At 43.4% G+C, this 27,735-nt stretch overlaps 2 protein-coding genes and 1 long non-coding RNA gene across 3 annotated transcripts in view; 1 reads left to right on the top strand and 2 right to left on the bottom strand.

Annotated features, from left to right (window-relative positions):
• Positions 1-1,127: 1,127 nt before the first annotated feature.
• On the bottom strand, positions 1,128-20,709 carry LOC309602240 (3-ketoacyl-CoA thiolase, mitochondrial-like). The gene is made up of 10 exons (XM_082335632.1): positions 20,657-20,709; positions 16,242-16,408; positions 13,860-13,988; positions 11,818-11,934; positions 10,217-10,364; positions 7,300-7,475; positions 6,202-6,331; positions 3,482-3,552; positions 2,672-2,826; positions 1,128-1,757 (listed from the first exon to the last, which is right to left on the bottom strand). The coding sequence occupies exons 1-10, from the start codon at positions 20,670-20,672 to the stop codon at positions 1,673-1,675; spliced, it is 1,194 nt and encodes a 397-aa protein (XP_082191758.1). The 5' UTR covers positions 20,673-20,709; the 3' UTR covers positions 1,128-1,672.
• A 2,194-nt stretch (positions 20,710-22,903) lies between these two features.
• LOC309602673 lies at positions 22,904-26,980 on the top strand. Its single transcript, XR_014230690.1, has 3 exons — positions 22,904-23,027; positions 25,359-25,465; positions 26,741-26,980. It is a non-coding gene; the product is annotated as an uncharacterized lncRNA (long non-coding RNA).
• Positions 26,437-27,735, bottom strand: part of LOC309602672 (unconventional myosin-Vb-like) — a gene marked incomplete at both ends in the record, with an annotated part of 154,289 nt that continues 152,990 nt past the window's right edge. Inside the window, 2 exons of the mRNA XM_082336436.1 lie at positions 26,437-26,589; positions 27,366-27,446. Coding sequence (XP_082192562.1) covers positions 26,437-26,589; positions 27,366-27,446 — 234 coding nt within the window. The remainder of the gene's footprint in view (positions 26,590-27,365; positions 27,447-27,735) is intronic.

Raw genomic sequence — 27,735 nt, 5'->3', positions numbered from 1 at the left:
ACAGTCACGAAGGAAGAGGGAATTGGTTATTATGGAAGGACCGAAGAACGGAAAACATCCTGCTTTATAAAATCCACGTGGCAACTCTATCTTCACCAGAGAAACCCCTGTAACCCTAACTTACTAAGATACAGCAGAAAGAGGAAAACAGACACTGTGTTAGATGAACATCTGGTTTGCTGCCTTACGGCAGCTGCTGGTTTTTTTTTTTTAATCCATAGAAACAGCGCGAAGTATTTCTACAGTCGTTAAAGACATTGCATCCATAAAAACCCCGGGAACGGCGATCAGCATACTTCAACGGTTATCCACCAGTTGTAACACTACTTGCCTTGACCTGAATTTCTTGCTAGGCTAGGCAGGCAGGTTTTGAATAACCTCCCATCTTTCACAATCGTCACAGCTCACGCCGGCGGCGCGGCAAGAAGAAGTTGTAGATAAGCAATATTTTGACAGCGGACAGAGGATGAGAAAGAGTAAAGGCTGCAGTCTTTGCTCCTATTTTAGTCTACGTAGCAGAGTACAGGCTATGGAGAAGCGCGTGCCGTCTCTGACGTGGATCCATCCAACTAACTGAGCATCTAACGTAGACATCTACACCAGAGCAAGCTGCAAGTTGCTCTTGCCAGTCCAGCCAGCCTAGAGGACTTCGGTGAGCACAGTCAACGGAGATCTCGTTTCATCCAAATGCGATCTACATCGTGTCAAATGATTCCTAACTTCACCTCCACCGCCTGCGAGAGGCAAGACAACTTGCTCAGGTGCGCACTTCTCAAATTAGCTAACAGCCCCACGTTAAGTGACACAAGAGATACAGATGATACTATTAGAGGAAGTTAAGAAATGAGTTGCTGTGTGTACGCAGTTACCATGCAGCGACACAGTTAAGATGCGACTACCTCCCTCCTCGGAAGGCTGGCAGATTTGCTAGAGTTGTCTAGAAACTACCACCAGTAGTAACTGGTGGTAACTGGTAACCACCAGTTATTTCTCAGCCAGGAAAAACAGCCTCTCCAAAACCAAACACTGACTTACCAAAAGGAACAATTCTCACAGCGATTTACATTTCAGACAAACAAACAAAGGAACACCAAGCTCTTTTTGCTGTTATATTTATTGTTCTTTTGGGAGGCACAATGGAAATTTCAGCTTTCGCTCATTTTCTTTTCCCTTGCGAAACAGCAGGGTACGGGTTATAGCCGTCAATCTGCAATCAGTATATACTTCAGAAGGTCTCCAATTATCTTTTCACATTTCCTGATGATAAAAGAGGCACGTGCGCCAGACAGCAGCAGTAGGTGAAATAAGAATAGTTGAAGCAATACTTGCTTAAAAAGCTGCGCTGCCTGCTATTTTAAGGCAGGTTTGGTGAAAGCTTGACAGGCAATTTCCTCAGGAAATGAAAAGAATCTTGCCTATAGAAATATATCAACGTTGATTGAAAAGAGGCTTTTAGAAAATACTTCATCAGTGTGAAATTACATTGTTACACTTCCTTTAGTAAGAAAGACATTAATGAATCTCTTTGCTCAGAATTCAGACTTCTCAGCTGTTCCTTTACCTTGCAGGAATGGCATAAAATGAAGGCAGATAGTGATGCTTTATTGTCACAAACGGCAGAAGTTTCTCAGGGAATTAATAATTCGGGCAACACTGCAGTCTCCGTAATCTCTCAGGCTGTGTTCTCAATGATAACAGCAATACCTTGTCCACCACCAATGCAAGCTGATCCAACGGCATATTTCCCGCCGCGACGCCTGCACAGAAAAAGTAACAGTGAAAATTACATTTATGAAACCATAGTAGCCTTTGTCCTGATTTGATGAAAGGAAACCAGCTATCAACTAGGCACTGCTAAAGATGACGTTTTAGAACGTGTATGATGTTCTTTTTTTAGAAAAACATCACGAAGCCACAACGGATGTTGAAATATTTCTGGAGCAAAACAAGAGGTTGCAGGTCTGAGTGTTTTACCACCTACAAGATGGTACGTTATACAGTTCTTAGGAACGCAAAATGGCAAGGAATGACATTACGGGATACTTGTGGTTTCAACCCATAATAAAAATGGCATCAGTAAAATGTCATTTCATTGCCGAGGTAGTTTTTAAAAGCTAAGATTTCTACAGCCACACTCCAAGAAACGGTTTTCTGCAAGGTGCAAATTAACGGAGGCTTTATGGTTGAACACTAACATAGTGTTGCAAGTACAAGCAAAAAGATACAGTGATCTCTGCCCTAAGGGGGTGGGGAGGGGAAGGAAAATTTAGATTAAAATGGTGCTAAGCATATCAAGCAAGCCAAAAGAGTCAAAATCTCTGAAAACGGCCTAAAAGAGAAAGAAGGTGACGACGAAGCCTTTTAAATGGACCCTGTTAAGAAAAGAACAGACTTTGCTCCCAGGTCATTTCAATAAAGCAAACCCTTCCGCTAACTACCGTGGATCAGATCTAGAGGAAGCAAAAAATCCTGCAATGACAACAGCTGCAGGACCCGGACTACAGCACAAAGGTAACAAATTTGTACAGAAAGCGGTACGCTTCAGCGTGGAGAGCCTGAAGTCAGCAGACTGGAAGATTTTAGTCACACAGTATCCATACTAAAAATCTTTTGCAGGTGTAAATATATCAGCATTGCATTCACTACCAGCAGCTATTGGCTACGTGCATACCTTAATTCATGAACCAGGTGAGCTGTGATCCGTGATCCCGAAGCTCCCAAAGGATGACCTATAGCGATGGCACCTCCGTTGACATTGGTTTTTTCAGGGTCAAGGCCCAAAGCTTTTTCGACAGCTAGATACTGAGGTGCAAATGCCTCATTCACCTAAAACATCGGAGAAACCATACAACTGTTCACGTCTGGCTTTCCACACAAGCTTTCAGCAGCACGTGTGCACACAAGATCAAATGAGGTGCGCTTCTTCGCGTCATTTTGAGTGGGAAAAATATTAAACATTGTTTAATATTAATTAATATTAATTTAACATAAAAGCGTACTCAGATAACATACAAATTGTCAGGCAAACACAATGTAATTTCAAATCCTTCTGGCACACGTGATACAAAGCAAGTATGTAGTATATTTTATACAAAAAGGCGTGATATATTCTGATGCAATGTGTTCACAGAGACTCTATTGCTCTGACAAAAAACGGCCTCGTTCACAAATGGAGAAGTGTGACTAACTTCAACCATTCACAGTCCAGCCAACAGGGTAAAACCTCATGTCACATGAGGTTCTTTTTTTCCATGGAATGCTATCACGCCATTTTCAGTTTCCACGTGCCTGAGATTTTGGTAATAACTGTGAAACTGTTTGGTAGAAACTAGACGGATAAAGCTCAGGCCGGCAAGCTAAGACAGCCAGGCTCCAGACATGCAGAAACGCCTACCTTGTGATGAGGGGCTACGTGGATGAGTGGAATGTTTCTGCTAAAAAGATCAGGAGTAACCTCACCGGCCACGGTAAAACTCCTTACCTCTACCAAATCCATGTCCTTCAGGGTCAATCCTGCTTTCTTCAGAACCTCGGTAATTGCAGGTACAGGGCCTATTTGGAAATTGTATGCACAGTTAGTTAAATAAAAAAGAAATAAATAAAGGCTTATAAACATATTATACATAGGAGAGCTTCATAAAGCCTCATCAGATCCCCTCCCATGAGCCTCTGTGCACCCAGTGAATTCTGGATATGCCACTCACCTGCTTTATTAGGTGGTAAGAGGACTCCTGAATCTCAAAACTATTTGGCAGCCTTCTCAACACACTGCCAGGGAAAGTTAGGAGTGTCACTACTGCTGCACAGTTATGTCGGTAAACACATGCATAGCTTTCAGGTCAAGAGAACTGACAGTCCCCAGCGAAAGAAAACAACTTCACAACAGTTTTGAGGCATTCTCCTACCCAGTACTCCTGGTTCAGCTTATTCTTTCCTCACAACTTGCAGCCTCCGGGTATACAAAAAAGAAAAAGGCAGGCTGTTCTAGAGTGCTAGTTATGTGTTTAGTTATGGGTATTGTTGTAATGTAATTTATCTGAAAATCTTCTAGTCAAAAAAACTAACAATAAAACATTCCCTTGGATCCAGGTCCCAGCCAGCTGAAGACAAGAAGATTTTTTTTTGAGAGCATTACAGAGTTTGGCAATAAAACTGTTCTCTGGAAGAAAGCTGGTATCTACAACCTACTATAGAATCACAGAATCGTTCGGGTTGGAAAAGACCCTTAAGATCATCGAGTCCAACCGTTAACCTATCACTACCAAGGCCACCACTAATCCATCTCCCTCAGCACCACGTCTCCCTGGCGTTTAAATACCTCCAGGGATGGAGACTCAACCCCTGCCCTGGGCAGCCTGGGCCAGGGCCTGACAGCCCTTTCGGTGAAGAAGTTTTTCCCAATACCCAACCCAACCCTGCCCTGGCGCAGCTTGAGGCCGTTCCCTCTCGTCCCATCGCTTGTTCCTGGGGAGCAGAGACCGACCCCCCCGGCTCCAGCCTCCTTTCAGGCCGTTGCAGAGAGCGATGAGGGCTCCCCTCAGCCTCCTCTTCCCCAGGCTGAGCCCCCCCAGCTCCCTCAGCCGCTCCTCATAAGATTTGTTCTCTAGACACTTCACCAGCTTCTACAATCCACTAGTGGAGATTAACCTCAAAGCACAGCTACCTAAGGAAAGAGATACTCAAAGAGAATTTGAAAGGGCTAATTAGATAGGACAAAGATATTGAGATGTTAGATGGTAGCTGATCATTAGACAAAAAACCCAATCCTAAAATGTTGACGATCCTAAATGCTATCTCACTACCAAAAAATGGTGTTGAAAACTCATAGCTCAAAGAATAAAACCCATAAAAATAAGTAAATGACCGAAGAGACAGAAAAATTAAAAGAAGGGCCCAGTTCAAAGCTCAGTGGATTATTAGAAAGCCTCAGGCGGCTTAATACTAGACTCCAAATGCATCTGATTACGGATGGATTTTAGTATGCCTGTTACGCGTGAGAGTAATGGGAGGGTCTCATGTGGACAATACAAAGACCGTTAATCACAGCCAAGTAGACTTTTTTGCCCCCCCTCTCTCTTTTTTTTAAAAAAATAATGAATTCTCTCACTAGACATTGTGAGGCAGGACTCCCTATCACCATCAGTATGTGAAAGGGCAGTTGCTCAGTCTGAGCTCCTGTTCTCAGATCTGTTGCTGTCATGTCGATGAATCTCATCTGGTCTTTTTGAGTTGCTGGGGACAAGCTGTGGTGTTAAGGAGTTAGGATACTAACTGTTTCTGCATATGATTTATGAAGTTTTTAAACAAGCTAAAAGAGTTGCCTGACCTAGAAAGAATGGGCTAGTTTAGAAAGCACAATGACAGCAAGAAGTCTAGCGAAAGAAACCCTCCCTCTACATTTGCTTTGAAGGTTGTGTTGGTCAGATAGTCCGATCAAGAAAAGAAATCTGACAATGCTTCATTTGCATTTCTACTGACACATGGAACCAGTCAACAATGACCTCGCTGAACAGAACGGCAGAAAGGACGAGCGATGCTGGGACACAACGCTGTCTACAAACTAAACAGAAGGGAAAAATCCTGGGGTGTCTGGATCGACTTTGAGGGTTTGTTTGCGTTAACAGCTATTTGATTAGGAAGCGTAAAATACGGGACTAACAAAAAAAGAGAAGCAGTTGGTTTGCCAAAACAATACCTGAACAGCTGTGTATCCTGTAATCTTGAGTAACTGCTGAAAGGGGTACACATAGCCAATACTCCTTCAGCAAGAGGTGAGGAAGACAACTCATAGTTACACATTTAATAATGGGATTTAAAGCTTACAGGAAACTAAAGTGAATTTCAGGAGAAAACCGGTTTTTAGAAAATTGAGAGAGTGCCTATTTTCTTGACTTACTAACAGAGAGTAAAAAGGGAAAAAAAAAAGGTGCCTGGGGGACTATAGTTCAGTGCTAACACAACAGGTCAGGCTCTGCACATCCCCTTTCGGCCAAACTGAGGAGTGAGTCAGTCCCGCTGCATAAGAGGGATGGACTGATGCAGTGGACCGGACAGCCTCTCTGTAGTAAGCCACACGAACGTCTTCAGAGCTACCAGACTCGGCACACTGCAGCCTCCCTTTCTTTCCTTCAGAATGCCCCAACACAAGAATATTTTAATGCCGCTTGATGCTATAAAATAATGTGCTTTATTGCGACTTACCAATGCCCATTATGGAAGGGTCACAGCCAGCTGAGTGATAGGCCACTACTCTTGCCAGAGGAGTAAGACTGTGCTTTTTAAGTGCTGATTCACTGGCAATGATGAGTGCACCAGCTCCATCACACACCCCCTTGCAACAAGAGAGAAAAGCATTCTTAGCGGAGAAAATACAAACAAAAAACTCCACACTTTAAACTAAATATGCCCCGCAAAAAAAGCTTGAGCCCAAGACACTATTATTAACATTTAACAATTGTATTAGTGTTTATTCAAAACAACAAACCACAATCTGTCACTATTTTGTGGACTGTGAAAGAAAGTTAAATATAGATGTTTAACTAATTTCAATGTTTTAGAAAAGTAAAATACATTTTTGCTACTTAAAGTCTCCCTTACACTGGAAACATCATTCCGTAGCCTTGCAAGGACACTATTAATAATTGGACAAAGTATGTACTATTAATTATAAAAGATGCTTTACAGACACCCATACTTACTGCGGCTATGATCTATTTTAGGCAGGAATTCAGATTACATGATCACAGTGGTCCTCCTGGCCCAAAGAACATTAATCAATTGATTAAGATAATGGCTGTAAGAGGAACAGTCCGTAATGACATGCTGCTAAGCACCCAGTCTACTCTGGGTAAGTGCAAAATGTGGTTTGGCCTACAGAGGGTACCAACTGTGGCACAAAAATGAGCAGCAGCATGCCCGCTAATGTAACGCACGATTTGTAACGCAAATGTTTAGTAATCATTGCCCTCAAAAGAAAGCAGAATGGCTAATTCTACGTAGCCACCGCAGGCATCGGCTGCACAATTCAAGGCTGATGAGGAAGTGTCAATGCCTCGCTAAAAGGAGAGCGACAATCCACAGAACCAAGTTTTAGGACACAGGGGCAGACTGAAGGATCCCCTGCCATCTTGGGGCTGGAACAGTCAACCAGCGGCATTCAGTTGCAGAATTAGAACTCATTTTTGTCAGGAGACACCGTTGACAGCCAAAGGTGGCTCAGTGAGACATAAACGCAGCGACAATAAATTTGGAGAACCTTCAAGGTGACACTTTCACAACCCAAGGCTTTGACGTACTCACTGAAGCATTCCCAGCAGTCACCGTTCCGTCCTTTTTAAAGACGGATGGGAGCTTTGCCAGTTGTTCCAGAGTGGTCTGGGGTTTCGGGTGCTCGTCCTTTTGCATACTTTCTTTCCCCTTTTTTGTTTTCACTTCAATTGGTGCCATCTCAGCATTGAAGTAACCAGCATCATGAGCTGCAACCACAAAAAGGAAAATAAAAGGACTCTGACAAAAATATCACGATGATTGCGCAGCACGACCAATAATCCTATTTTCATGTGCACGCAACTTTTGCTCCATTTTAACTAAGAGTTCAGGGACAGTACTGTTTATGCTTTATTTTGTTTAAATAGGCTGGCTGGTGTTTTATTGTTCGTTTGTTTTTTTAGAAACTGGGCAAAAACTCTACAAACTTCTACAAAGAAATTCTTAAATATTAAAGTGTTATTTCAGCTTTATAACAACCAAACTTTTCTTTTTTTTTTTTTTTTTTTTTAAACCACTAGATTTATTTTTGGTACACATCCCCCTGTATTGTTGCTTTATTCTACAGCTCTGTCACTTATCAGAGGGCCCAGAAGCTGTAAATCTCACTCAGAGAGGAACGTGGAAAAAAATCCTGAGCCACATTTTCTCTGTTGATAACCAGCATAAGCTATTGTATATCGATTAAAATCCTGTCCAAGCTGCTTCTCCACAGGATCTCACAGCCAAGTCACGATCTTAGAATGGGATTCAGCTGCCTGAACAACCTGAGACAATTCAAGGCGTAGTAGGTATCTAAGGCGCCCATAAGAGCATCTGACACATCACCTAAGATGACATTAGACGCCAATATTCAGGCAACTAAACGCTACCTTTTGTGTCCACAATGTTGGTGTGAACTGTTAGCAAATAGTTAATCGAGGCTTTGAATATTACTGTGTATTTAAGAATAGTTATTGTATAGGGTAATTTAGAAAAGATAAATTACACGAATTGTGTAACTACAGGTGTTTTATATTAATCTAAGTCCACGCTACGCTGCTCATTTTGTCCCTGTATAGCCCTATCCCATGACTGGATTAATCACCAGCCGAGTTAATCAGTAGATAAAGATAGATGTAGTAAGAAAAGATGAATAACTTAACAGCTGATTAAGACATTTTAACTGATGTAGACATTAGGTGAGAATAAGTAAGCATTCGTAATGTAAGTTAAGAGGTCAGATTCTTAGAATTTAAAGATGGTTTTAAATAGAGCATTGTGAAACTAGACATAGAAGGGCAATAAATGACTTTTATGATCTTGCATCGGACCAGTGGCTGAAGCGGTCTACGTGGTCAATAAACAAGAACCGAAATGGAACGCAAAGAACCGGTTTCCCGATGGGAAATCAAGACCTGTCTCCTGACCAGAAGAATGAAGAATTGCGAACACAGTGGAAACCTTAGGTGGACTTTGATAATCATGTAATTGTTATAGAAACATATATAAGGTGACAATTGTAACGCTTAGTTGCCACTCACTGAGGTGATGGCCCAACTCTGAGTTGTCAACAAAGCAAACCTAGAGATACCCACTTTCTGGTGAAAATTCTTCAACACACACAGAGATTTACAACCAAAACAACTCCGATCTCCCAAAACTGAACCAAGACTCCCAGCCGCTTCAAATCATTCCGTAAATGCAACTCTAAGGGGTTTAAAACTCAGCCACTGAAATTGCCAGACCTGATGTTGTTTAGCTACCTCTGAGCTTTCTCAGTAAATTCTACAAAGTCTTTTTCTTTCCTGATTAGCCAGAGGACTCTCTCTTTAGTCTGGAATTAGATGAACTGGTCATAACAAGCAGAAATAAAAAAAAAAAAAAAACCACAAGGCAAAATCCTGGAAAACAAGAAAGAAGCAAAAGCCTCTTCAGGGGCACAGTTTCTAGCAAAGGTTCCAGGAATGGCAGGAGTTGGCTACCAGGATCAGCAGGGAAGGGAACACACAATTGAGAAAAGTTACAAAAAGAATTGCTACACCCATTGAGGAAAAAAAAAAAAAAAAAAAAAAAAGATAGAAAATCTTCCTTCAAGAGCAGAAGCTGTTAAAAAGCACCACCATCAGAATCTAAAAGTACGCCGAGATCTTTGCTTCTTATGTTCACCTTTGGGTTGCAACGTATGTTGAAGCCCCGGGCGACCACTACACGTTCTACTAGCTTTTGGCCTACCATCCTGTTTATGCTATCAATCAATTTCACAGTAACCTAACGCCTCCGAATTATGGCTTTGGCCACGCAAACCACCCAGAGAACAGTTTAAACCCAGGTCCTGAACAAATATCCCCTCTTCAGATTCCATCTGCTCTAACTGTGCACAGGTTGGAGAATAGCATACGATTTGCAAAAGGAAGAAAAAGGATTTAGATCGATTACGGCACGTGCTGGCATGCAAGAAGGATGTTCTGAGCACGCAGAACATGCAAGAGGACTGTTCTGCAGTGAAGTGGAAAGAAAGGAGTCAGGCGTGCCTGGGACAGTGCTGCTCTGCTGCCGGGAAGACAAGGGCAAGGCATCCCGCCAAAGGGGCACCAACAAGCTACGCTGATGAACATGAATCCTGTTCAGGCAGGGGGTGACACATGACAGGCCAACGGCATTTGCTGCCTGAAGGGCTACTGAATGTCCACGGGGAAGACGCAAGAAGCCAGTGGAAAGAGGCTCGTTACTTCACCTGCCGATAGGCACAACACCCGACTCAGTATATTCCAAGTGAAACCCCCTAGGAGTGGGCTACTTGTATCACAGGGCAAACAAAAGCGTGAATTACAGTATCTGCAAAGCAAAAGACAAATTACACCAAGATGCACGAGCTACAGAAACGTAAAGATACTTCGAATCAATGCTAAAAGCTAACTAGATTCGAAAGTAGTATCATACAAACACTTCCCTTCCTAAATTTACTAACCAGCTTTGCATCTCTGTTGCGTTTTGAACGCGTATCGGTCACAGTCTTCTCGCGTGATGTTGTATTTTGCGGCCAGGTTTTCAGCAGTAACCGCCATAGGTATTTTAACATGCGTATCTGTTAGACCTTCCCACAATGTATCTTCCAACTGCATGGAACATCACGAAAAGAAAATTATGAAGCACAGCAATATTAACATTCATTATTGACAGTTTCTAATTATTCAGCAGCCTCTTGGCAACGAAGGTCTCTTTGTAAAATTAACTCTGGTTACCTACAGATACTTTATTTAAATTAGAACAAACACACTGCAAAACAGTATGCAAGTTCTTGTGGGTTATTTTAGTTATTCTATGTTGTGCTCTAGTGTGATTCTTTCCGCTCCTGTGGCCCTGAGAGGTTTGGGAAAAGCCCGTGTTTCTTAGCATTTCAGCGTATTTCCCTGCTGCATGAATTATTTTTTAGAGACCTATGAGAAAACACAGCTGTCTTCCTGGTTACCAAGAAGGAAAGGTGAGGAACTGGGAAAAGGCACAGCAGCCCACCGATTCTTTGGCTCCTTCTCTACTGTCAGCTAAAATCACCTTGAGTCAAAGGTTTCTGTGGGTAAAACACCTCAGGTGAGAAAATACCCAAGTCCAACGTCACTTAACCTAATAAAGGCAAGCCCAGGCAGTTCAGGTGGGTTTTGTCATCTCTCTGTCACCAGTGAAGTTCTGCAAGACAAATCACTTATTCACCTGCAACTGTATAATTCCATTATCTTCATGATAAGAACCCAGCGGCACCTATGGAGACTCAGCGTTATCAGCAACCTTGTGAAGGTGTTCTCTGTAGGTACCGAGGCTTCGTCACAGTGCCACGCAAGATTCACAGAACAGAGTCAAGCGTACTTTATATTCACCATCATCATAACGGAAAAACAGCGTAGAAAAAACAAAGGGCCGAACCACTGAAATATCCTAATTTAGCATGTTGATGTCGGTTACGACCCACTGAATATAGGGTAATTAGCAGCGCAGAACTGGATCCTGCTGCAAATTTCTCACAGTATTCACCAAGGATATATCTTCAGAAGAGAATGTAAAAATAATTTCTCTGTCGATGGATTTCATTTCAATTGAGCATTTTTAAAACTGAGAGATGCTTACAACTTGGAGGTATACATGTTCTTTCCCAGTCTATCTACCCATTGCTAGCCTCACTAGCTTTACCTAAACTCCGTATGCCTCTATTTCACAGCCTCTGACATCAGAAATTTTTTTATATTATGTACAGTACTTTGATGGGATGTATCAAGTGAACGAAGTTTTGTGTCTGAGAGTTTATTGATATGTTTAACATGGAACAGGAGTTCAAAGATAGTTTTGGAAAAGTTACAAAACCGGCACGCTTAACAAAATTGCCTGAACCTACTGTTTTGATAATGTCTGAAGAGCGGATAAATGCTTTGAAAAACTAAATCCGGATCTAATCTCCAATAATTTCATTTGCAAGAGCATAGTGTCTACAGGCCCGATACTTTACGTTGCTCTGTAAACACGACTTCATTCACAGGATAAAAAAAAAAAAAAAGAAAAAGTAGAAAAAAAGTACTAGACCTTGAGTTCTGCTCCTAATCTGGTTCCAAACCGAATGTTTCGAACAGCATAAGGAGCCTGGCTCATGCTTTCAGCTCCACCACACAGAACAACTTCTGAGTCATTAAGGCAAATTTCCTGTTAACAGAAAAACAAAACAGATCTAGGATTTAGTTTGCTGGTTTTGTAAGCCAGTAACAACTGTCTTAGAAAAAGACCTCGTCACCTGCAAAGCCACACAGAGAGAATGAATTCATGCTTAGCCACGTGTATATTTATGAAGGGTTAACTCTTCTATTAAGATTGGGGTCTGTCCTTTCATTACGTGCTCCTCCTTCAGCAAGGAATGATTGTATCAACGATGGAGGAAGAGAATATGGGGGCACACTTATGACGGGACGGAGGAACAAAGCCATTAAGGACCTGCGTGCTTGTGTGGTTAGGTTCACAGATGGCTGAGTTTTTTTTTTTTTTTTTTTGAGCTCCCAATCTTCTCAAAAGGAACACAAATGAAACCGCAAAGCTTGAAACTAGGCCGTATAACCCTAAAAAAAAAGGGGACATCATTTTAGAAAACATTAGCCAGGTAAGCTGCCAAAAGAAACCCCCAAAACACACTAATCCATCATTGGCAAAGCGCTAAAAGCCCTAATTCCTAAATGCACCATCAGACCAGTCAAAAACTCTGCTTTCTTAAAATGATTCACTCAGCTGGACTCGGTTAAGGTAACTCGTGTACTGGAATGGAAGCAGATGAAATTATCTTGACATGCATTGGAGATGACTAGTTAATAATTACTATGACTGATTTGTAGTGATACGTGCTGAGATGCTTCCTATAGTTACCAAAAACTTTGTGTACATTTAAGCAGCTCAGAATAGAATCTGCAGCTTTGTTGTGTGCCAGAGAAATACAGAAACATTAGCTGCATTGATGAAACGCCATCTTTGGAAAAGACCTCACAACCATACTTTTGATATAAGCGGTCAAATTCTCCAACAGATTTTTTCAGTGTAGCCCAACATGTGTACAGCCTTTGCAGAAAGCACTAGAAAAAAAACAGTCAGATGGATATTATTGTAAACATGTAACCTTAACTCTACATTGTCTTCCACATTTTTTCCTCAGAGGATCAGACCTAAAATAATAGTCTAGCCAATGGGAATTTAAAAAAAACAAAACAAAAAACAAACCTATGGGGTTGCTCAAATATTCATAAAATATCCTTTCAGTTTGTACAGTCCAGACCACTGCTAGTCGTACACCACTGGTCTGTATGAACAAATGAAATAAAAACCACTGTACCATCTTACTCGGTCATTTTGGCCAACCGCTCGAAGAGAAGTTGATTTTCTTCTATTTTAAAAGAAGTGACGCTATAAATTATCTAACCCACGAGAGGGTTTGGATCTTTGAACAAAAACACACTTAAAAAGCACAAGTTGCTGCTCACATAGGTGAGAATATAAACAACGATCAGAAGATGAAAGCCTCCTGTTGTGGTTCTGATGCCCAGTAATTCCAGCTCATACAAACAGGATCACAGAATGCAACTACCGTACAGCTGAGCGCTATTTCGCTGGTTAACACTTGTTGCGTTCATTATTTTAATAACTCCAAATAGCTACAATGATGATTTTTAAAACCAACCCCAAAATATGGCACTCTGAAGGCTGAACTTCTGCACAAAACCACGCACGACCGTAGGAAGTCTCTACCAGTGGCAGCTAAAAATCCATGTTAAGACTCATCCCAAGGTTGGATATTAGAAAAAACTTCTTCACCCAAAGGGCTGTCAGGCCCTGGCCCAGGCTGCCCAGGGCAGGGGTTGAGTCTCCATCCCTGGAGGGATTTAAAAGAAGGGTAGACGTGGTGCTCAGGACATGGTTTAGTGATGGGCTTGGCAGTGCTGGGTTAACGGTTGGACTTGATGATCTTAAGGGTCTTTTCCAACCTTAACGATTCTATGATTCTATACGTGTTTCTACACCCGTCTCTTCTCTCATGTTAACAGTCTGATAAAGGTTACAACTAATACAGAAAAAAAAAAAGAGCTTTGTACCTGACACCCACTGGCAATGGATTGGAAACCAGAGCCACAAAGTCTGTTGACAGTGAGGGCTGGAACTGGGACAGGAACTCCCACGCGTAAACCAACATGTCTTGCAATGTAAATCGCGTCTGCGGAGCTCTGCGGGCAGAACAAATAGGAGGTTTTGTTACACTCTAATTTCTTTGGAAAGTAAAAGTCTTGACGAAAAGTCAGAATGGCGTAATGCATCACTGATAGGAGACAGCGTATGTTCAAGAGAAATCCTACAAGTCGTAAGAAGCACTTGGATTCACTTCAAAAACACACCGTTCTATTTGATCAGAACCTACTCCTTTAATAAACCAGGCTCCAACATGAGATGAAACAAAAACGGTTAGGCTTCTGCACTTCAACCTAGTGAGTCGGCAGATGATGGCGAGCACAGGTACAGAGTAAAAAATTACTACAGCACTGCTATAGGTTTGTAATGGATCTTTTCCAAACAGAGAGAACACTTATGCTCTTGGGGATCGTGCCCTAAGCTAATGTGTATTATAAAGACGCAGTTCTGTGCACAATGCTACTTGCCAGTGCAAGTTCAGAAAAAAAAAAATATTAATCAAGCCACTTCTGCTGAAGAAGGGGAGTTTTAAATGCTCATACATTCACCGTTATTTAAACTTAATCACATAATACTTAAAAGGAACCCAGGACTAAAAAAAGAAAATCTATTGGGATGGGGAAGCATGATGCAAAGGAAAAGAAATGTAATTTCAACATGAAAAGACTTTTTTTTCTTAGGAGAATCCTATTTTTTATGTGAAAGCATTACAAGAGATTTGGATGCAGCAGTTTCTTTTTTTTTTTCCTAGGCCACAAACAGTTCTTACAAAACCTAAAAAGTTGAATAAAAGAAGCTGAGATAGTAGCAGGAGACAGAATAATCAAAAGCTACTCTTTTGGCTGAAAATCCTTAAGAAGGAATACTGCACGTTTGTTCGCTTATCATGAAAGTTCTCAGGTATTTCTTTCTTCTGCACCCTTGAAACACTCAGTGCAAAATAAGACTGCCCACCCTTAATAACGGTGAAGTCAGAATACAAAACAAATCAAACCCAGAAATGCTCTTTGGTGCCTTGCCTAAAACAAACATATCTAGATATGTGGATAGCTGCAGTTTTGCGATGCTGGTGCCCTGCATACAACAGCAACGACATCACAAGCTCTTTGGAAAAGATATGATTGTCCAAATGTCTCTGCCAATCAAGGCATGTATCCCTTCAGCTCAAAGTAAACTCGTATTCACTCAAAAAAATTCTGTTTAGAAAACTCAGGGGAAATGGGCTCACATCAGTTACAGTCTCCAGAAAGAAAGGGTTTTATACAATCCAGTGAAAACTCACTGATCATTGAGTTCCACAGCTCAAGTCATTCAAATAGGAAAAATGTACCAGGGATTAGCAACTAATCATTTAATGAATCCACATTTTTTAGAAGATCAGCTTGTCCTAGTTTAAACTACCTTTCGTACTAAAAAAAAGAAAGCTAAGCTTTCTTTTTCGAATATGAGCCAGCAGTGTGCCCAGGTGGCCAAGAGGGCCAGTGGCACCCTGGCTTGTATCAGGAACGGTGTGGCCAGCAGGAGCAGGGAGGTGATGGTGCCCCTGCGCTGGGCACTGGTGAGGCCGCCCCTCGAATGCTGTGCTCAGCGCTGGGCCCCGCACCCCAAGGCGGCCATGGAGGGGCTGGAGCGTGGCCAGAGCAGGGCAGCGAGGCTGGGGCAGGGGCTGGAGCACAAGGCTGGGGAGGAGCGGCTGGGGGAGCTGGGGGGGCTCAGCCTGGAGAAGAGGAGGCTGAGGGGAGCCCTCATCGCTCTCTGCAACGGCCTGAAAGGAGGCTGGAGCCGGGGGGGTCGGTCTCTGCTCCCCAGGAACAAGCGATGGGACGAGAGGGAACGGCCTCAAGCTGCGCCAGGGCAGGTTTGGGTTGGGTATTGGGGAAAACTTCTTCCCCCAAAGGGCTGTCAGGCCCTGGCCCAGGCTGCCCAGGGCAGGGGCTGAGTCCCCATCCCTGGAGGGATTTAAAAGCCGGGTGGATGTGGTGCTGAGGGACATGGTTTAGTGATGGGCTTGGCAGTGCTGAGTTAACGGTTGGACTCGATGATCTTAAGGGTCTTTTCCAACCTAAACGATTCTATGATTCGAAGCCTTGCTCCCAATAAGATTACAAATCATGCAGGATACGTCCCTTAAAGACAAACAGGAAACCCTATACTATAAAGGCTACTTACCCATTTCATTTCCACCCCTTTGGTTTATTCTTGGCTGCAAAGCAGAGGTAACTATCTATAGGACCACACTGAAGGAGACGACTGAAATAACCCCTGACCAGCAAATCTTCCCTGCTACCAACCTGCATGACGTTGCCGATAATGACACTGTCAATGATCTCAGGAGAGACCTTGCCAGCAGCCAACGCAGCTCGAGCAGCATGTTCTGTCAGATCGGTGGCTGTGAAGTCCTTCAGCAAACCTCCGTAGGACCCGAAAGGAGTTCGCTTCGCTGCAACAATGAACACACCTGCAACAGGAGCAAGAATTATCCAGAGGCGCAGAGCCTAACAAACAGAAAATCAAGTCAGCCTCAACTGGGTAACAACCTAAATTCACAAGCAGCTTTGTAAATATAGGGAATATGAATGATAAGATAATTATCACCACTTCAAGATAATTAAGATATAGCATATAGAACTGCTTTAGATGGGGAAGGTAGGCAGAATTAATAGTCAGAAAGAAAAGCTGAGAACATTCCAGAAATACCTTTTTTTCCACAAAGAGATTTGGGAAAAAAAAAAAAAACAAACAGGTAGTTTGGATACCAGACAGACAAAGGAGACACCACATCAGATGCTAGTGCTAAAAGCATAAAAGTATCACCCATGAAATCCCATAGTGAACATCTGTGAAATAATCAGATCAGGATTTTTTAAAAATCAAAGAGGCCATTCCCTAGCCCTAGAAAAATCAGCAGGTTTTTGGCTTATTGTCTGAAAAAAAGAATAAAAAAAAAAAAAATGAATAAAACAAAACAAAAAGACTTTTGATATGCATTTTAACTTTGATTCCTTTAATTTAAGAGGGAAAACATTCCCTAATCAAAACCTTCATGATATTTCCAGAATTATATAGGTCATCTAAACAGCATCAACCTTCCAGTTTCTGGGAAGAAAATCCAGTTTTCAATAGACAGGAGAGTGTGCGCAAGCGCGTGTGTACCAACGCATTGGCCAGAAGAAGTCTTTATGAATTTCAGCTTGGGAGAAGCTGTCTCTGAACCAAACCCAACATCTACCGCTTCCCTGTCGCAGCGGCTCTCTGCTCCCACGTGCAGCCTATGAACTTTCCCCCAGTTGAACGACAGAGCTCACACCCCCCTTTTCTACAGCTGCCAGAAGTTATTTTCAGTGACAGTAGAAGGATATATAAAAATATAAGAACGAAGGCAAATGAAAATGCCTGTTCATTAAGCTGCTCATGAACGCTGTTTTCAGGCCTTCGGTTAGAAGCCGTGGGACCCATGATCTTAGGCTGGTTTGTCAGAGGGAAGGTGTTGCTCTCTCTCTCATGTATTTGGATCCCAGGCTGCGTGATTCATAGAAAAGGACTTTCCAAACTGGTCAAGGTCAAGCCTGCTCCGCTGACAAGGACTTGAAGGCAATGGTGGGATCTGAAACAGGCAATGAACACGTTCAGAAGATCATCTGGGAAATACCCTGAGGCAGGCTAAGCAAGAACCGCAGGCTGAAGGACAGGGATGAATGCCAAAACCAACGTGGCTTTCAAAGCCATGAACAGAGCAAAACAGAGTAACACCCTCACAGCCTGATGCTGCCCATGGGCTTCTTTCTGGGGTACCCAGAAGACCTTAAAAAGAAGCCTTCGCTAAGCACACTACTGCTGCTCCCTTAACATGGAGTGCTGAGACGGTAACTATTCAAAACCCGTGAGAAGCAGAATTTATTTCCTCAAAGGAATAAATAGCTGCTAACTATTATACATCCAAAAAGCCCACTCTTCAGGTTTTTCAGTGTAGAGGGAACAGCACAGTCACTAAAAATACGTATCTCAAGAGGCCTCTGTGTATACAGAAGTCTAAAAAGTACCAAAGCTGGTACTGCGGGGAAGGTCCTGTACCCAGGCTTGGAACAAATGCTCAGACCTGCTATATTCATCATTGTTCTTCACTCTTTGTTTAATCATAATTCAACTGATACCAGCAAGTAATTCAATTTAATCCGAAACAATTCTTAATCCATTGGCTGAACATTTTTTACTTTGGGCGTAGGTTTTTTTTTCCCCCCAAAAAAAGCTGAAAACTACTAACAGACACAACACGTGAACCCCTACAAGTTGTTTTAACAAAGGTGAGGATGCTTTAACTGATTTGTGTTTATGGAAAACGGGTGTGTTCAATCCAGTCGCTGCAGAATTAGTCTCTGGACTCTCTAAGTATTCAGGTGACAGATTGAAATTTAGACCAGCAGTTTTCATTTAGCTATCCAAAATGTATTGTATTAACAAAAATGTATTGAATGCTAAGATTGAGTCTGCATCACACGTTAACAATGCTTGTAAAAAAGACCCTTAGCTCTTTTAAGGACGATCTCATGTTGCTAAGCTTATCTGCCCTGCAGCAAAGCAGGCCCTGACACTCATCTCGCCCCCACTCCTCCTGCCCACTGATTCCTGTCCCTCTGCCTCCTCCAAAATTGCCCCAGCGATAGCTGGTTACAGGGCTTTGCCGCGGACCAGCTCAGGGACCCGACCATGCTAAAAGAACTTGTTCTCCTCCCTTTTCGCCAGGTTGTTGGTTACCCACATTATTTGCTGAACACATATGCCGTGTTACCTTACAAACAGTCCGGGGGCAAAGATGGAACTTTGCCCTTAAACCTGCCTTTCACAAGAATAACGACATCTCTCTCTTTCGCAGAGGCTGCTCACCGCTGCCCACTTCTTCACAACCGCACCGCGAGGCCAAAGTATAAACCAGACCAGATCGCACAACCGCGGTAGCCGAAAACTAACCCAGAGTCGGCAGAAAACGAGGGGCTGATTTTCATTTGGATCAGTTCTGTGGCTGAGTTCACCTTCTGGCTACTCAATGAAACAGTAATTCCAGACTACGCGAGACGACGGCTGGCCTGAGTCAGTAAGGGAAGAGGAAGAAGCACAACGTGTGTTGAGTTATGCAGAATTAAACTGACCACGGAGCCATTCCCCTAAGGGCGTACTGCTCCAGAACCTGCCTAATTTTGCTTGATTGGAGAAACATCCACAAATGCTACTCCCTCCGCAAAACTTCAGGAGGGACAACAAGGGGTGGCTGAAGTCCTGAGCGAGAAAGGACTCTACCGCCTTTGTCAGCTCTTCCCAAGTCCCCATTAATGTGCTCCATTACCGTGACAAGATTTCCAGAGCCTCCGCGATTTTCCAAGGTGATAAACATCGGATGAGAGCAGAATACTACCCAATGCATAGGGATCCGGAAACTTTTGGGGCGAGAAAGCAAAGGTCCCGCTGAATCCTTATCGAACGCTCAATTCAAGACATCTTTTAATCTGGTTTTGTTAACCACTTGCTGCCAAACGGGGATCTGCTATTATAGGTCTGAAACATTCTCTACCCCTCCAACATTTCTCAAGTGTGCTCGGTATGAAAATATTTGTCAGACCCTATTTCGAAGGCCTAGGAAACAATCGTTAGCCTCAAAAAAAAATCAAGGATCAAGAACGGTGTATGAAAAATATTGTTGCGATAGGATCCTGAGACAGGCCCGGAAAACTAACATCAAACAGGTATATCCAGTTCAGCAGAGAAATACAGAATTACTGCAACACTGACTAGGTGGGCTTTCAGCACTGAAACCTCAAACCATGATTTCTATGTATCTTATTATTTAGGTACAGTCTGTCCAGTAGCAACGCACTGTCAAATAGCCAAAAAGCCCTATTGCAGTAAATTTCAATGTTGTTTTTAAACAAGAGCAGGTATTAAAGGGCATATTTACCTCATTTTAAGGGACACAACATTTAAACCACGTAGAGCATAAAGCACTCCCTTACACAAAACACTTGTAGGAACTGCTGGCGCTTACAAAACGGGGTTTATCCTGCGCTGTTACTGCTAACACAGGCAGGGGCTGGATGCGACAAAAGAAACTTGCAGCCACTGATACCTCAAGTGTCACTTCTAGTCACCGCGCCTAGACGTGGCCAGTTAGCAGACACAGATACGCACCCTTTGCTATAGGTTTGTTTGGACCGTAACTGGCTTAAGCACTGCAGAAAGCCGAACACGGTATATTCCGTTCTGCAAAGGGTTTGCAACCCAGTTTGCGGAAAGGTGGCGTTTCTGTCCGGCCGTTATCCAGCTGGCACGGCACGGACACGACGGCGGGGAGGAACGATCCCCCCGCAGCGAGGGGAAGGGGCTCGGAGGCTCCATTTTGGGTTTTCTGACGGACAAGGCGAGTTGCCGCCGGGCTACCGGCCCCTACAACCGGGCCGCCCTGGGGCCAGGACCGGGCCCCGGCGAGGCCCACCCCGCCAGCCCGGGCGGGACGGCCGCGGCACCGCCGGTCACCTTTGCCTCAGACGCGGCCCAGCCTTCCCGCCAGACCGGCCCGCCCTCACGAACCCTTCCCGGGCCCCGCTCCCCCTCAGGGACCGGCGGCCGCGCCATCCCCGCTGCAGAGCCAGGGACCCGCTACCCTCCCACACAGGGGCAGGGGGCCGCCCGCCCCGCCGCGGGCTGACAGGAGCCTCACCCCGCAGGAGCGCCATGGCCGCCCCGCTCCGCGCCGCGCCGCCGCCTGCCGCGCCCGGCCCCTCGCCTCCGCCTCACCCGCCGCACATTCGCCACGCTGGGGGCGGAGGCACGCGCAGGCGCGCTTTTAAATTTATTTAAAAATTATTTTTTTTATTTTTATTTTTATTTTGTTTCTACTTCGTTTGATTTCTCCCTCCTCGCTGTCCGCCCCATGCCGCGCCTGGAAAAGGGCGGCGCGGGTTTGGCGAATCGGCGGAGGAGGAAACGGCGTTGCCTCGGCAACGGCGGCGGCGGGCGGGCGGAGCAGGCCCGCTCCTCCCCGCTCCTCCCCGCCAGGCCCGGCCCGGCCCGGGGCCGCCCCGCACCCCGAGGCCCGCGGCACCGCTGAGGAAACTTGTGCTGGGAAAGGTACCCGGGACCCGCGGGCGGCGGAGAGGGGCGGCCCCGGGAGCCCGGAGGGCAGCTGCCCGCCCTCCCGGGGCGCAGTCACCCCGCTGAGCGCCTCCCCTGGGCTTCTAATGGCGGCCTGCAGGCCTGAGGGGCCTGGCGGTCCGCGGCTGGCCCAGCGCTGCCCCGCTTTCCAAGCTTTATCCTTTCGGGACTTGCCCCCCGCGTCGCCTGCCCCTTGCAGCCTCCCGGCTGGGATCCCCAAAAAACACCTTTCAAAGCTTTGGTGGTTGAAAAACGCATTTTGAGGGACGGTTTACGTGCATAAAAACTGTAGGTTTTCAGTTCTTCAGGCAGAAGATGGGGGGGATCAGGAAAAATATGTCCTGTACAAATAAAAATTGCCGTCTCCCTTCATTGATGCAATTTAAGCTTTAGAAATTTTCCAGAAGAAAAAATGTTTTTCTGTGAAGAAGCCCATCTTTGATTCGAAAAAATCTTTAATCTGCTTTCCCTCCATAACTCCAACGATCCCATGAATCTAGAGATGAGCGAATGAAGAGCGACACGCAACTTCGTCTTTAAAAAAAGCACTATTCCTCTATTTTTTCTCTCTTTGCCATTGATTTAACCTTATCTCATTTAAGCACCTGCACAAGGGCTGGCACTGCGTTCATTTGCAATGGTCTTCAAGGCCGTAAGATTCCACACTCGATTTTTAATTAGCTCACACTACTCAAGCACCTCTGAAATGAAGTTGTAATTTCTAAACCTTTCGAAGTCTTAAGTAAAAGCTTTTGAGACTGTTCATTTGTGTTTGCGGAGTACTTTGTAACTTTTAAATAGAAATGTTTCTAATATATAGAAGTAAATATTGAAAGGTGTATTTTTTACATTCCTGTTTTTGACCCAAAATCACAATTTCTTCAAAAGTGTTTATTTCACAAATTTTTTTTTTTTATCCACAGCTGAATATTACAGTGACTATTACAAGCATTTTCCTATAAACAAAGGTGTAGTTTACAGATTTGTTCAAAATGGAAAAATATTTTATAAGCAGTAGTATTTCATCTACAGTATTCACTCCTGTATATCATTCAACTTCTTTGAGAGCAGCTATACCTTCTGCTTGTTAAGGTAATGAGACTTCAGACACCGCCCCCCCCCAAAAAACCCAAAACAAAATAGACATTGCACTGTAGCAGCACATTTTTTGATATATTTTTTCTAATTTCAACTGAATTTGAAAGGTTTTATCCACTGGCATTTACATTTTGAAATAAATTGTATGCTCACTGGGGAATACGCCCTCTGGTTTGTTTTACTTAACATCTACATCGCTACAGCTTCTTTCAGGAAAAACAAAAATCAATTTATGTCTGTAATATATGTGAATCAATAAAGTTGGAGGAAATGGGGCAGTTCATGCAATTCATTTCCATGAGGTTATATTTATATGCAATGGCAAAACGCTAATTTTTCAGTTAAATATGGTCTGAAAGTAAATTTGTACAGTTTTGTTCGTTTACTGTGGAAAATCGAGGAAAACGACCTGTTGTTTCAAGCACGTCTTAGTCACGGGTATCTTTTGCAACCCGCACTAAATGGAGGGTCCTATCTTGCAGAGACTTGAAGCAGCGTTGTGATTTCGGTGTTGAAGTTGCGGCGTCGGGAAAGGTAGCCAGTATGAACGCTTAAATTCCGCAACACGCCCGCGTCGCGTTAACTCTTTCACTCATACAAGAAATCCTTTTAGATACAGCGGAATAAGTTGTACGAGCAAAAAATGTTTATGATGTAGGATTGCATAAATTCAGCCTTGAAGTCTAATGTTCTTTTCTGCAGGCAACTACTAGAACAGCTTTACCAGCCAAAAGATGAGCAACCTCAGCTACAAAATGCCAATAAAAGAAAAAAGAAGGAAAAAAAGCAAGTTTTTGGTGAAAATGAAGCGGATACGTTGTTCTGGATGCTTTTCGTAGGTCAGCATATGCCTGAGCTCGCGTTTGAAGTGTTGGTTTGTGTGATTTGGTTTTTTTGGGGGGGTTATTTTTGGTTTGTTTATTTTTTATTCCCAATAGTGCTTTTCTGAGATACATTATACATGCAAAAATCAGTATGGGTCAGTATTGGTTTTTACCTAGGAATTTCAAAGTGTTTTTGCAGACCGCCTCAGAGTGAGATTTTTTAAGCAGACTTATAAATCTACAGACAACTTTTTATGACAGAACAATAAAAATAATCGCACGTTTTAACACTTGTTTCAGAGGAACAGTGGTTGAGAAGTCAGTTACCTTAGTAACAGCTAAAGGCACGCAGTGGGATAATGCGCAACTTAATAATCCATATTTAAAAATAAAGACAGATCTGGAAAAGAGCCAGCTTTCTCAAAGCCATGCTTTGTGTTCAGTTTGCTTTTTAAATAAAGAAGTGCCAATCTGAGGAAAGAAAGGCATGCTTGAGCACAGCAGTTTAACAAAATCAACATTTAAAACGGAATTTTAAAAAAATTGCTAACAGAAAAGATAACGTATATTAAAGATATTTCATACAGAGTCCTCTTCCAGATAGATTTTAATGGATAAACTACATTACCACAGATTGAGACATTAAATCCAAGTTCCCATCTATACATGCCAAGAGTTTTTAAGAAAGTCTCTTTGTTGTACGTATAAATGATGACCCTGAAAATGCCAGTGAAAGACCATTATCCCCTAGAAGACCATTAACCACGTTTTATCATCGCGATCGGCAACAAAACCGTTGCGGAAGAGGAGTCTGCAGCGACCTGTCATTTAGCCTGAACGATAAGCGTTGGTTCGATCGATCTGAATAATTTACATCAGAGAGAGGTAGAGACCTGAAGAGCCTGAGGGGAAACCGCCGGCCTAGGATGAATTCGGAGGAATGGCTCTATGTTAAAACCGCCTTACAGAAAGACTGAATTCCGCTTGGAATCATTTTTTTATTTTTAAACTGCGATGACTCCTATATAGCGTGGAAAAAAGGGGATAAGATACAATTAAAAAAATTTAATTCCGAGCACTGCAAAAACATTCAGTCGCAAAACATGACCAGAGGTAGGTACAATAAATAAAAATATTGTAGATGAGCAGGGGACAGAAGAGCTTGCTGGGCAGAGACAGCAAAACGGCGGCGTTACCCTTAGCGTATACGAAGGGGAGATGAAGGCACTACTGAATATATGCAGTAGATGCAAATGCTCAAGGGCTGTAGTTTGCAGGCAGCGCCGGTATTATACAAGCAATACATTTTCTTCTCTAATTAGTTGGGTGACGGTTAGAGGAAAAGAGAAATTCTCCCTAGGGCATGGCCTTAAGTCTGTCCTCCGCTGCTAACGGCCGTACTGAACCATCGTCCGTTTGAAACAAGGTATTTACCCACCGGCATAGGCCAATATAATTCTTCACAGCACTCAACTTTTCCTTTAAAAATGTGCTTTTGGATAGTAATATACATATATAGTACATACAGGACTAATACAGTTTGTATATACACAGATTATATACAGGATGTTTAGATCAAAACACACTCCTCATCTAAAAAGGTGACTGCAGCATGGCGGGATTTAGTGTATCTTTAGGAGGCTTCACATTCTATTTTAATCCTCTGAGCAGACAGGGTACCTGATGATAAATTTGCTGTTTGGATATGATTTACACCGACTCAAAGGAGTCAGATGCAGAGAGGTTTTTGGAAAGCGTCACGGAATTGCTGAGACTTCAGGAACCGCGACCGCAAAAGCGGGTTAAGATCGACGTAGACGAGACCGTTAGGGAAGCGGAAAGGCCAAAACAACGCTGACGGCGCTAGGATGAGCGAGGCTTTCGCTGCTGCCAAACGTCCTCGCCGCGTTTCGGCACGCTGAGCTACGGCAGAAGCGTCGCCGCTCTGAACGGTTCGCAGAGCGATCACCGCCGGGATCGCCGCACGGCATCGCGCAGCCTCGGGAACCCACCTTTTCCCTTTCTCAGCAAGGAGAGCAGCTGAGAAAAGTCAATGGCCGCTTTTGGAAGTAGCTGGCCCCTTTCAACATTTACCTGGTGAGGTCAGAGGGTTGGTTTGTTTTAATTTATAAGTTAGGTAAAAAAAAAAAATCCTAACAGAATTTGAATTGATTGCAATTATTCGTTTAAGGTTGTTGTAGAGAAAGAGTTTGCGTTCACTCTTAAAGAAATGGCTTACGTTACTCACGCGCTCTTACCCTTTTTTTGTGTTAAAACATTTCCTTCCTTATCCATTCCCTTTTGTTTTAAACTTTTTTTTTCTTTTTTTTTCTTTTTTTTTTAAAGTATTCTTCATTTGTCTAAGCCCTGCATTGGCACGACCGATAAAATTTCGGATGGCTATTGAACTGAAGAGAATTTTTCCGTGGACTGCTAGGACTAACCCACTGAACGTAAGTAGGACTGGGGACCCGATGATTAAACTGGGCTGCCTTAGCACGTCTTACCTCTGCGTGAGATTCTGATACAGGCCATGTAAGACGTCAAAGAACCTCGATAGCCACTGCATAAAAGTTTTTGACTTTTAAAAGCACAGGGAAAACCAACAGTAGGGATGAGGACGATGCTCGTCTATACTAGAAGCGGGAGGCCTAAGGCAGTCCCTTGTCTCGAGATTACTTCGCTAGGACAAAACCTTTGCAAGTCGCTATAATGTAAATTTGGTAATGGAAGAAAGCCCAAACTGCCAATTTATTCGACTTCCCATGAAGCAGATGCAGTGGATGTCGTTAGGAGGAGCAAGAGCATTTCTCAAACACAGAATTTGTGGCAAATTCCACATCAGTGGAAACAGGCAGCGTCCAAGCCCGTTACCTTAACCGGCGCGATAAATCCGTATTGCACCTTTTGCAATTTACTTTCTGAACTCACTATCGTGACAGCTGCTAGCAAGAACAAGAGGCAGAATGGCATCTCCCGTTACTAATACATACAAAACCTCCTAGCTACTAGACAAATTACATGTCCTTCAAGGCAGCGTGTCTCAGATTTTGTTTTTAACTGTCATTTCTTCATGGACACCTATGAAGATCAAAGTAAGTTGTCTCCCACTCACCATTCTTTTTTTGTAAGTGGCTTTTGGAGATGATTATGGGCTTTGAACTACGTCATCGTAAAATCAAGCAGTAAAAAATAAATCTACATTTCAAGTATCCTTATTCTGAGCTGCAAATTACCAAAAAAAATCACATACAGATCAGTCTCTTTTTTTACTGTACAGTTTAGCATCCATTTATTACTGTGTGTTGGTTCTTCCATAAACCTGTTTGGTCCATATTTAAAGAGCTCCTTAAATTCCTTTCCTGATTTTTCTTTCTTCGCTGGAGGTCTCTGGGTAGGAGAGGTGGGCTCAATTATACTTTCTTCAGACTTTATTGAGGAATTCCAAGTTGAGAGAAGCAGGGATATGAATCGAGTCCATGGTTATGGAGGAGGGGTTGAACGGAAACAAAACCGGGAACATGTGCTTGAAGTCTAACAGCAGCTGCGGAGGGTCATTTCGCTCTTGCAAGTGCGTCTGTGAGGTGCGGGAGAAGAAAACAAATTCACTATCACTTGTTGCCTTTCCTTTGCATTTCTCACGTTTATCATCATCAAAGGTTTGAGAATGTACGCAGTTTTAGAGATATTGCAAAAAGCGGTGAGAACTATTTTGTTCTCTGTTGCAGCAGCCTTCCTCTGAGCAAATATTTACAGGAACTTCTAAACAGACTCTAGGGAACACTGCTTCAGAAAAACCTGGCTACATTTTCCACGCGACCACGAAGCAAGACACAGGACTCGGAAACAACATGACCCCCTTGCACGGCAAAAGCAGCACTGCGTGATACCGGCAGACCACTTTTGATTCAGCCGCTCAGTGATGGGGACACATTCTAGGAGCAGCTGAACACCTTTCTGTTTCCATTTCCTGCCTCCTCCTTGCGAGCATTAAAAGAAGTTTGGGTTTTCATTTATTTAAGTTTTCCTTTAGCCGCCAATTTCTGCCTTGCGCCTCAGAAGTTAACTCCATTTCACCGACGCTTCGCTGACTCCTGCAACCTTACTTCGGAGCCACGTTGCTACTAAAGAGCGTTGCGTTAGCCGAGCTGGGAACTTAGCGGCTTCTTGCTCTTTGTGATGAACAGCCCGGTTATCTCTGCAGCTGCACGCCGCAAGCAAGCGTGTGCACGCGCAGAGCACTGAATTCAGGACAGCATGCAGCAGCATGCCTATTACAAAATGCCTGGGTTAGTAATGATTTAATCCAGATGTCATTAGTACTTTCCTCCACTTTACAGCCCTTTAATTTACCTGTATGTCTCTTATGAAAGCTACTGTCACACGTTCTTCAAATTCATTCACAGGAGTGTAGAGATTAAGTATCTTTACAATCTGTTGAAAACAAAACAGGATTGCAGTCAGTCATGACAAGCCAAACTTCTCCAGAATGCAAAGCACTGCTCACGTTTTGTCTTGATATGGCTATAACAAGTCTCCTACGACGCTACTGAGAAGCAGAAGTGGCACCAATATCATCCTGGTGTTCCTTTGCCTGCTGCAAGGTATGGTAAGCATCTATGGACCTGTCAAAGCCAGTTAAGGCAACGTTTGTAAACTGGGAATAGACTCGAACATCAAATTTGTACTGGGACTCCGCTTGGTTGGCACATGGCGGCCAGTA

Source organism: Platalea leucorodia (genome assembly GCF_965183815.1).
Source record: "Platalea leucorodia genome assembly, chromosome: Z".
NCBI lineage: Eukaryota > Metazoa > Chordata > Aves > Pelecaniformes > Threskiornithidae > Platalea > Platalea leucorodia.
The sequence above is the reverse complement of the archived record's forward strand: the minus strand, read 5'-3'. Positions and strand labels throughout refer to the sequence as shown.